Source organism: Coregonus clupeaformis, unplaced genomic scaffold, assembly GCF_020615455.1.
Source record: "Coregonus clupeaformis isolate EN_2021a unplaced genomic scaffold, ASM2061545v1 scaf1872, whole genome shotgun sequence".
In the NCBI taxonomy this organism is placed as follows: domain Eukaryota; kingdom Metazoa; phylum Chordata; class Actinopteri; order Salmoniformes; family Salmonidae; genus Coregonus; species Coregonus clupeaformis.
In genome coordinates, this window is record NW_025535326.1 from 19,726 (window position 1) to 31,266 (window position 11,541).

The 11,541-nt window shown below is 40.9% G+C and overlaps 1 protein-coding gene across 2 annotated transcripts; it reads left to right on the forward strand.

The window, feature by feature from the left end:
• The first annotated feature begins 206 nt into the window (after positions 1–206).
• On the forward strand, positions 207–9,624 carry LOC121554652 (putative ferric-chelate reductase 1). Of its 2 annotated transcripts, none has more exons than XM_041868315.2 (7): positions 207–223; positions 6,619–6,797; positions 7,181–7,372; positions 7,606–7,704; positions 8,059–8,200; positions 8,624–8,812; positions 9,322–9,624. In XM_041868315.2, exons 2-7 carry the CDS (start codon positions 6,621–6,623, stop codon positions 9,363–9,365), a joined length of 843 nt encoding a protein of 280 aa, XP_041724249.1. In that variant the 5' UTR covers positions 207–223; positions 6,619–6,620; the 3' UTR covers positions 9,366–9,624. The 2 variants fall into 2 exon arrangements, with proteins under 2 accessions (XP_041724249.1, XP_041724248.1); XM_041868314.2 differs by lacking the exon at positions 207–223 and adding an exon at positions 4,610–4,730.
• The last annotated feature ends 1,917 nt before the right edge of the window (positions 9,625–11,541 follow it).

Sequence of the window (11,541 nt, forward strand, 5' to 3'; positions counted from 1 at the left end):
GACCTCATTTCAAGATGGCTGCTACCTACATTCCATTTAGCTGCCAGAAGCATAAACGAAATAAACACGGAATACGTTGATACACACCGAAAGCCGGAACTCCACAGATCATGAGGATATCTTATTTGTCTGCCTTTGACCTACCGTTATCGATCACCAGACCCGAGAGTCAAAATGTTTATTTTACAAAACGCTTTTCACCAAACAGTAAACTTCTGACAAGGTAAGTGCCGATTTGGTCTGTGTTTGAGCTATAGCTACATGGGGGGTATTACATTAAGGTTGGTAGGAACAAATCTAGCCTATTGCCAATGTTATCTGATGATGTATGACCTAATGGCAACATCGAATGTCCACTGAGTGACTGTGTCTTTGCTCATCAAAATATGATGTTGCCTGCTCAGGGCATCCATTACACAGGGGATTAGCTACTATGGCACCTTGACAGTCTTGTAGCCAATGAGATAAGCTTTCAGGGATATGCAGTTGACCTGGGTGGACAAAGCAAGGCCTAGAACCTTTTCTGCGTAATGCGAACTATTGCTACCTGGCTCAGAGACGAGGATGCACCGAGCACGCTACATTACTTTGTAAACAGATTTTATCGCTTTAATTTAATTGCTTTAGCATAAAAGATGGCTTCTGAAGGGGGGAGAAAATTTAAAAACTAAGAATATCGAACAGGAACCTAAAAAGAAGGCAGCTATGAATAAGTATACCGACATAGTCTTTGAATAAGATACTGGAGTCGGACTCGGATCAGGGAGCGATTTTCCACCACTCGACAAAGGCCCCACTCCTCTTCAAATACCCCCTCACTGCAGGCCCTGGCATCACTCCCTCTCTGCGAAGTTCATCTGGAGGTGCGAGGGCAGGAGGAGATCTAGGCCTCAACAGAGAAGAGGGAGACAGAGGAAGCAGCACAACAGAGGAAGATGAAACTGAGGACAGGTGGCATAAGGGTCCTTGAAGATGATGAGCCAGAACAATGTAAGTTTAAACCCAAATGACCTGAAGTCCCACAGTTGGTTAGTGATGAAAACATACACCCTCTTACAGCTGTTTCAGCTCTACTTTACCACCTCTGTACTGGGAACACTAATTAGTCATACCAACAAGTATGGGGACAGGAAGCAGCAGGGGGAAGGAAGATGTCCTGGAAACCTGTCACCATGGGTGACATGCTCAACCACATTTCCTTGGTGATTTACAGGGGACTGGTAAAGGTATCAAGACTAGTTGACAACTGGAGCAACTCCCCACTCTATCGGTTCAAACCCCTCTCTCCCAGTTGGCCTTCTGAGAGCAGCTGGTGTTGGAAATGTCTGAATTAGGGAGCCCAAATCAACCTCAAAACCATAACAAAACCCCCCACTCAAGGTGAGCGCCACTATGCAACACACATGCCAAAAGACAAAAGGAAGAACTGCAAGCATTGCACAAAACACAGTGGGGAGAAAATTGTGAAATGCCAGATCTTCTGTCCGAAATTCCAGTTCGCTTTTTGTTCCCTGGAAGAGAGGGACTACTTCAAAGACTATCACGACATGCACAAGCTATGCTGAAAGTGAAATCTAATCATCTACACCTGGGATGTCAAACAAACACGAATGCCATTTTGTAAATAGTTTAGCTTATTTCTATTTTTGAAGGACACGGTGTAACCAAGTTTGTGTTTGATAAGACATTTATATATATATATATTTTTTTTTCTATGTATATCTGTTGCTTTTTATATTGTTTTCAGTAAACAGTTCATTTGTATGTGGGACCAATACATTGGATATGCCTAGGCTAAACGTTCAGACACCACCACAACGTTTGAGAGAGGTTGGTGTTGTAGAAATTTAGTTTTTATAGTGAACAAAAACTTTTAGGCACATCCAGTGTGCAAAAACAGTCGCAATTACCACATTCGGACACTTTGGAGAGGTTCAAAGGACACTTGAATGTACCCTGGATACCCCATAACACCATCACAATGTTTGAGTGAGGTTGATATGGTAGAAATTGTGTTTTTATACTGAACAAATAGCATTTAAGGATTGCAAATATCTAATAGCACTTGAATGATCTAATTTACAGACATATGCCACTTGGAGAGGTTTAGGACACTTGGAAACGTCCCGTGACCACACCTGACATAACTTACTAAAACAACTGCCCATTTCTAGTTGTTAGGTTTATCAAAAAAAATCTGATATTGTTCACATGCTGTGGAAGCCATCTGATGTGTTTCCAGCTCATGTCATCAATAATTCATTTACAGCTTGTCAATGAAAGATGACTTTCAAAATAAAAAATAAAATAATGGTTATTTTGTGTGTGCTTGATCTTGTGTATTCTGAACTATGTAACTCCTATCTATCTTCTGATCATTTCCTCATCATCTCCCAGATGTCTTCTTTCCAAATATACAACGTTTTTGCATGTCAGAATCATGTAATTACACATGAATAGCAGTTACCTTTGGGTGTGTCTATTTAGGTGGAAATCTACATTTTGCCATTACATTTAAGAGGTTTAACTATACTTTTGGGCACTAGAAGTCCCCACAAGAATAGTAAACAATCAAAAATTTGACCAATTGGGGACATTATGTTAGTCCCCACAAGGTCAAATGCTATTTCTAGGGGGTTTAGGGTTAAGATTAGAATTAGTGTTAGGGTTAGACTTACGTTTAGGAATAGGTTTATGAGCTAGGCTTAGTTTTAGGGCTAGGTTTAGGGTTAGGGTTAAGGTTAGGTTTTCGGGTTAGGGTAAGGTAAAGGTTAGGTTTAGGGTTAGGGGTTAGGGAAAATAGTATTTTGAACAGGACTGAATTGTGTGCCCCCACAAGGTTAGTTATACAAGACTGTGTGTGTGTGTGTGCATGTGCATGCATGTGTGAAGAATTGGTTTTCCCCTTGTAATTTGAGATCATGTGACTTGAGGTGTGTGCGTGTGTGTGTACGTCATTGATCACGAGGCTCCTAGAAATCTATTATTCCTTCCCGTCTTCCATCACCGATCTGTATGTTATTGTATAAGTGAGAGGAGGAGGAGAGGAGGACAGGATGAGAGGAGAGGAGAGGAGACAGGAGGAGTGGAGTGGAGGAAGAGAGAGGAGGAGGAGAGGAGGGGAGGAGGAGAGGAGAGGGGAGGAGTGGAGAGGAGAAGGGGAGGGGAGAAGGGGAGGAGGAGAGGAGAGGAGAGGGGAGGAGTGGAGTGGAGGAAGAGAGGAGAGGAGAGGAGGAAGAGAGGAGAGGGGTGTGTGTGTTCCACCATATTGATTGTACAAACCCAACCCTCCCAGGAATGTATTTGAACTAAGCCTGGGGTTCTTATTGAATGGACTGTTATTATGCAGTAGTTCACTTCCTATTTGACCTCTGACCTAACCTTACTTCCCCTCCAACAGGTAGGTAGGTAGGTACACTACTAATATGATATTCCAGTCCACACTATGTTTAAATTGAAGTTCTTTAAAGGTATGTCCTCTCTGTCTGTCTGCTCTGTGGAATCTGTCTATTGGTAAGGTGTGTCTCTGATATGAGTGTTGTCAAACACACAAAGTGATGTCAGACAGGGGTATTGATAATGATTAAGGTCGTGGTCGTGGTCCTCTGTAGCTCAGCTGGTAGAGCACGGCGCTTGTAACGCCAAGGTAGTGGGTTCGATCCCCGGGACCACCCATACACAAAAATGTATGCACGCACGACTGTAAGTCGCTTTGGATAAAAGCGTCTGCTAAATGGCATATTATTTATATTATTAATGATTCCCTTTCAACACTAGGGTGGGATACTATAATCCATGACAGTGTGGAAAATGTATATGAAATATATTAAAAAATATATAGTATTTCATAATACACACATAACTAGATTCACAATATTGCACTTTCTTTATCTGGCTTGTTAATGAAAATAGGACATCCATATCTTAAACTTCTGTCACCTCCAGACAAATGTAATGTCATCAATTTCATCCATTGAAACTAAAGCTAGTATGTAATTTCTTGATTCACCAAAACTGGTGTCTAACCCTTTGGGCCACTTGACACAATCAAGATTGAATTCAAAAGACTGCCTGCCCTCCACTGTTTGACGCTCAACTCAACTTAATCAATCAAACAGAGCAAGAATAACGTGTTACTGGAGTTAGACAGGTGTGAATGACTCTGTGTTATTGGCCTGGAATGAATCATAGAATACCTGTATTTAAAACAAATTAAATATCATTTGGCGTTGGATGTGGATTATATTTAGGCCTGAATTGTATATATTGGTAGCTAACTAAATGATATTATTACCCTTTCTTTGCAAATTGCCTTGCCTGTAGTCACCAAGCATATTTTATACACAAGGAAGTGAGTAGAAGAAATTGGAGCCAGGAAGATGGGTCTTTAACAAAAAGGGTGACTCTACATATCTATTGTCGGAGGAGGAGCAGGGGTAGGCCTAACAACATCATTGTTTCCATTGAGTGTTGTCACCGGTTCACCCCTCCCCTGGGAAGACTATGTCACACCTACCTGCATGATATTGAGCAGAGAGGCAGGTTTCTCAATCCTTTGTCCCGCGAGTGCTGTTTTAAATAGCGGGAGAGTGAGCTTAGGTGGTGACATCGCCGCATGGACACCTGTTCTCGAGCGCACCTGTGACTTACATTAGTTTCAAGGACAACTAGTTCAAGGAGAACCACGACGCTTTTTACTTCAAGAAATCTTCCAAGTCACAAAAGTACAGGTAACATTTCCATCTCTTTTATCTAATGTTGTGGATATTTTAAAACAAAAATGATTTCTTTGTTTTAAAAATGTATTCCTAGTTTTTTTCACGTTTCACTGGTGGATATGTTGTTGTTGTTGTTGTTGCAGCTGGTTAAACTACACTATCAGATCAGATATTATTAACTCCTCCTTGGAATACAGACGTTTTTCATTGTTTTTGTCACATTATTTAATTTAATCAGGGTGTCTACTAATTAATAATGTGAAAACAATAATGGTGTATTCTTAATTCAACAATATTACCCATTCACTATGAAGTATTTTGTTGTTGTCGAATACACCACCGTGTAATAATAATTAATTACCAATTGCTATTGTGAACCTAATAATGGTATCGCCTATGTTTATTCACTGGTACGTTCATGTATTTATTAAATCTGGTATGATAGTTTTATATTCCCATTGATACAACGCAAAGCTTTAGAAATGTACATTTACATCATTTAGCAGACGCTCTTATCCAGAACGACTTACAAATTGGTGCATTCAACTTATGATAGCCAGTGGGACAACCACCCTATTTTTTATGGGGGGGGGTAGAAGGATTACTTTTATACTATTCCAGGTATTCCTTAAAGAGGTAGGGTTTCAAGTGTCTCCGGAAGGTGGTCAGTGACTCCGCTGTCCTGGCGTCGTGGGGAGCTTGTTCCACCATTGGGGTGCCAGAGCAGCGAATAGTTTTGACTGGGCTGAGCGGGAACTGTGCTTCCGTAGAGGTAGGGGGGCTAGCAGGCCAGTGGTGGATGAACGTAGTGCCCTCGTTTGGGTGTAGGGTCTGATCAGAGCCTGAAGGTAAGGAAGTGCCGTTCTCCTCACAGCTCCGTAGGCAAGCACCATGCTTTTGTACTAGATGCAAGCTTCAACTGGAAGCCAGTGGAGTGTGCGGAGGAGCAGGGTGACATGAGATAACTTGGGAAGGTTGAACCCCAGACGGGCGGCAGCGTTCTGGATAAGTTGTAGGGGTTTAATGGCACAGGCAGGGAGCCCAGCCAACAGCGAGTTGCAGGAATCCAGACGGGAGATGACAAGCTTGTAGTATCATTGTCATCATGTGCAAGCCCATAAATGCAAGCATACGCAAGGCGGTGCAATGCATTTGAATGTTGTTGATTACATTTGTAAAATATTAATTGTATCTGTCCTTTATCAATACAGGTAACACTTTGTTTTATATTTGGTCATACTTCAGAATAGGGAACAAATATTGAGGTACTATGCCCTTATCAGTCCCATATTGAGACAGCTTACTAAGAGTCTGTTTGTTCTGTAACTTGGTCTTAATTAACTATGAATATGCCTTTATTATAGATAATAATGAGGTTATTAAGGATTGGCTAGTAACACATTACTTATAATGTTTGAGTAAGAAAAGCCCTTAATTAAGTCTCACTATATGGCTGATAAGACATAATAAAGGATTTATTAGCTACTTGTATACATACTTATAAACTACAGATTAGTGGCTAATATATGTACCTTAAAATACCCAAATACATGATGATGATGATTATTATTATTATTATTATTATTATTGTTATTATTGTTATTAGTAGTAGTAGTATATCCTTACTATGTGGATATCTGCAGTGGTGTAAAGTACTTAAGTAAAAATACTTTAAAGTACTACTTAATTCGTTTTTTGGGGAATATGTACTTTACTTTACCATTTATATTTTTGACAACTTTTACTTTTTACTCCATACATTTTCCCTGACACACAGAAGTACTTGTTACATTTCCAATGCTCAGCGGGACAGGAAAATGGTCCAATTCACACACTAACATTTACTCAAGTATGAAAATTGAGTACTTTTTCCACCAATGGATCTCTGTTACTCTATCAGGAATGGACAATATCAGCAGACTGATGTTCGTATTCATGATGGCAATGGCGTACATGGCGATGGGAGCCGAGGCACAGAACTCCACAATCGCTCCAAACACCACAATTGCAGCTAATGCTACTATGGCACCCAACGTAACAATGGCACCTGTTGTCAACACTACCGTCACAGATCTCACGGTGAGTTACCTAGGATTCATGTCTCACTCTGTCAATTTGTATTTTGAGTGCATTTGAAGTGCCTGTTTGGGAGTTTAAATTAAACTCATGTACTACACTATGTCACATAGGATTCTATAGGGCTTTTTAAAAGTCCCCAAAAGTGCTTTATAACAATGCAGCAAACAAGCTAAAAAAATTAAATAAGAAGCTATTATGTTGTGTTCTGATGAGGTAGTTAAGCTAATCTTGTGAGGCATTTATAAGTTACGTTCTTCAAGAATCAGTAGGTATATGTTAATCATTTAAAAGTGAAAAATGTATCTACCAATAGCAAATTGCCCCTTTAAGGTAAAAGGAACAACAAACATGATTGCAACTAATGATGAACTCTTCATACACAGGTAAACATCTCAAGGGCGGAATGTGGAAAGACTCAGTTCTGTGCTGCTGTGCCAGACAACTGTGATCCGTCCGTGGCTGGTTCCTGTTTCTTCGTCTCCACCCAGCAGTCCTCGGGACAGACCTTCTCCTTCCAGCTACGAGGAGTGTCCAGCGGCTACATCGCTGTAGGCTTGTCCACAGACTCCACACAGGTATGGAAAACTGCCTTTAGAATTACTATACATTTTACAATACAAAGGACAAGGGAGTTGGGGTTGGGGAGAGAGGTCATTTTAACTTTAGGAAATTCTGGATTTTGTCAATTTGGGGTATTGACATTTACATTTTATTCATGAATTGGGAAGAAATAGCCTAAATGAATACTTTTTAAATAATAATGTATTTGTATTTATTTATTTGATTTCATCCTCTCTCTCCTCTACAGGGTGGTAACGACACCACCTATGTGTGCGCAAACAACAACGGCAGCGTGAAGTTCTTCACCGCTCTCCTCGACAAAGGAGTTCTGACCGTCACCAACACGGTGAGTTGGACCTATCAGAACACACTGTTTTATTTTGGACTTCCTGGAACAGTCCGAGGTTTGATTTCAGGCAAATTCAGGAAGTGAACTGATATTCAATCAATGAGTTTGATGAGTTTGACAAGATATTGAGAGCACAAGTATCAGTATTCATGAATTTGAATTCCATATTTTCTGGGTGGTCATTGAAGTTGGATTTGACCCTAATTCTCACGGTTATTCCCTGCATATACACTTGGGTGCCATTTGGGGAAACTGCCTGGGAGAATAACAGTGTACCTGACTAATTCTACAGTGTAGGCCTACTGACATTTGTCTAATGCTCATTTTGGTTAATACTGTTGTGTTGTGTAGCTACCTGTGAACTCTATGAAAGGCTCAGTCAACGATCAGATCATCCAGTGCACCTTCTCTGCTACTGTCCCCAACGCTACGGCCACCCGGAGCTCCGACACCAGCTTCTTCCTCTCCATCTCCAATGGGACTTTTAATAACGGTGAGGCACTCATCCATACAAGCTCCGGGGTGAAGTTTCCCCTAGGGAGAGATGTAGGATCAGCTTCAATGTCCATGTGGACACTGCATCTCTTCTTTTTAGTCTGTCTCTAATGCTCTCTCTCTCTCTCTCTCTTGCGCTGTACTTCTCTCTCTCTTTATCTCTCTCTCTCTTTCTTTATCTCTCTCTTTATCTCTCTCTCTCTTTACCTCTATCTCTCTCTCTCTCTTGCTCTGTACTTTCTCTCTCTCTCTCTCTCTCTCTCTCTCTCTCTCTCTCTCTCTCTCTCTCTTTATCTCTCTCTTATTATCTCTCTCTCTCTCTCTCTCTCTCTCTCTCTCTCTCTCTCTCTCTCTCTCTCTCTCTCTCTCTCTCTCTCTCTCTCTCTCTCTCTCTCTCTCTCTCCTTGTTCACCTCCCTCAGGAACACTGGGTAGTCCCACTGCTGTCCTGGTCGGTGATAAAGCGGTGGACCTGGGCAACTCCACCGCTACTGTGACCAACTCTTTGAACACCAACACCACCACTGGTAATGCCACCACTACTGCTAGACCCTCCACTACTGCTGCTCCCTCCAGCCACGCCTTTGTCCTGCAGCACACCCTGTCTCAAGGTAATAAGCCCATAAGAAGCACCACTAACACTTTATAATGATAACTGATAACATGATTAAGCATTAATAAACTATTTATAAAATAATGTATAAGCATTAAATGCACTGCAAGAACATGTATGACCATGCATAACGTTGCAATTCATGGAAGTTATTATAATGTTACCGTAATAACTAATCTCATATAATCCCATGTTACCTAGAGTAGAAAACCAATATGAAAGGTTAAATAATTGTATCTCTGTCCCTCTTTCTGTCTCTCTCTCTCTTGCTCTCTCTACTCTCTCTCTCTCTCTCTCTCTCTCTCTCTCTCTCTCTCTCTCTCTCTCTCTCTCTCTCTCTCTCTCTCTGTCTCTCTCTCTCTCTGACTCTCTCTCTCTCTCTCTCTCTCTCTCTCTGTCTCTCACTCTCTCTGTCTCTCACTCTCTCTGACTCTCTCTCTCTCTCCCTCTCTCTCTCTCTCTCTCTCCCTCTCTCTCTCTCTCTGTCTCTCTCTCTCTCCTCCATAGCTCTTCTGATCCTGCTAGGTGTACTAGGTATGATGATGCTGTAATGCAGGTCTGAAGGGGAAGCACCATGCACTCAGGAATCCTGCCTCCTTACCTTTACTCACCTTGGTCAGGCTGCGTCCCCAAATTACACCCTGTTCCCTACATAGTACTGTACTTTCACTATGTAGGGAATAGGGTGCCATTTTGGACTCACTTTGGTACCAGAACAAAGGACCATGTCAGATCTGAAGTTATATGCTTATAAGTGCAACAATGTTTTTCCACATAGTTAATGAAACACCTTCTAGTTGGGGGTAGTAAGACATTAACCTACAGAATGGACTCAGTGATACAAGGATAAGTACTAACATATTGTGTGGATTGACAATACTATTTAAAGGAAACATTTAATCTATTTAACCTCATATTCATCATCTCCAGCACCACCCCAAACATCATATGTGAAAATTGAATTTTTCTATGGGGACATAAGTATATGGAGGATCATTTCTTACCAACTTCTTGTTTCTTAAAGGGACATTTCAACTTCATCTTCATCTCCAGCAACACCCCAACATCAACACTTATGTTCTTCTATCTTGTTGACTACAAAACATAGAAACCAGCCAGATTACAATTCTTTCACATTGTTCCTCAACTGTAGTGTATGATATACCATTTTCGAGTGTCTACTTTTATCCAATGTAAAAAACACAATTTCAAATGTTGCTACATAAGACCGAATCGAGCCGTCGGTCACGTGTTGCTGTTGGAGTGTTACTGGTGTTTTTTAAGAAATAAGAAGTTTGTGTAAAAACAGATCCTCCATATTCGTTTACCCCCATGTCATCCCCTACATGTAACTCATTTATTTGTACCAATTTTATTTTATTTTATTCTCTCTTTGCTGATATCGCGTTATGAAGGAAGACATGTTTGTCTGTGTTTCTTGGTGTAAGTGTTTGTGTCCGCACACATACCCCCCACTGGGTACAGACGTCAATTCAACGTCGGTTCAACGTCATTTCAACCAGTGTGTGCCCAGTGGGCCATAGATGAAGTCACAAGGGCTGCGTTTAGACAGGCAGCTAAATCAAAAGACCAATTAGTGAAAAAAAAAACACAGAATTGGTCTGCCTGTCTAAACGCAGCCAAGGTGGCAGAAATTGTAATTTGTGGGTGTATACTATGTGTATATACTGTGTGTGTGAGGGATTTTGTGTGTGTGTGAAGGCGTGCACAATGATGAAGCCACTGGATGGTGAACTGTTCCTCCTGATTACCCTTTTAAAGTATGTGCAATTATGGAAATATTAGTATTTATTTTTATGTTTTAAATAAGAACTTTTATTTACAATACAATGCATGTTTTATCTTTCATGGGTCTAATTTTATTAAATCTATTGACACAAAAAAATGACAACATTTAACATACTGTAATATACACTCAACATCTGACACAGGCGCAACAAGGACAGCAGGTTGCACAGTGGTTAAGAGTGTTGGGCATGGGGGGGGCATAGGTCTGATCTGTGGGTGTGGCCAGGGTTTATTTGGGGGATCTCAAAACTCTCTCTCTCTCTCTCCCTCCCTCTCTCTCTCTCTCTCTCTCTCCTCTCTCTCTCTCTCTCTCTCTCTCTCTCTCTCTCTCTCTCTCTCTCTCTCTCTCTCTCTCTCTCTCTCTCTCTCTCTCTCTCTCTCTCTCTCTCTCTCTCTCTCTCTCTCTCTCTCCTGTTTTTGTCCCAGCCACCCTATTTCCTACTTAGTGCACTCCTTTTGACCAGGGCCCTATATAGGGAATAGGGTGCCATTTGGGACGCAGTCTCAGTGTCCTACTTGCTCCTATACTAATCCTAGCCAGCCTCAGACCTCACCGCAGGTCACTGAGGGATACAGTACATGACATGAGATAATGATTTGATTGGTTTGTATAGTCGCATTATTACCCTCTCTCTTTTGCTCCAAAAACATGGATTGACAGTGTTTTTTATGCAAAAAAAAACAAAAAACATATATACATTTAAAATAACATCCATCATTTAATTTAATTCAACAAAATAATGTGATTCTTACAGAGAAATCATTTCTATAACCCAGATCAGATCAGGTAAATATGATTAACTATGTATCAATAAAGAGGCTCTGCTTTTATACATTTAAGTAAAACCTATTTTGTTTTCCATTGTCCTCTTTAGGGCACTTTCAAAAGGAAATGGATTGTCCATGGCAAAGTACATT

What these genes read in the sequence shown, in the direction of transcription:
- LOC121554652 (XM_041868315.2), top strand. Translation starts at nt 6,621, where the DNA reads ATGGACAATATCAGCAGACTGATGTTCGTATTCATGATGGCAATGGCG. An exon ending in CTACCGTCACAGATCTCACG is followed by an intron (nt 6,798 to 7,180) that starts GTGAGTTACCTA and finishes CTTCATACACAG; the next exon opens with GTAAACATCTCAAGGGCGGA. An exon ending in GCAGCACACCCTGTCTCAAG is followed by an intron (nt 8,813 to 9,321) that starts GTAATAAGCCCA and finishes TCTCCTCCATAG; the next exon opens with CTCTTCTGATCCTGCTAGGT.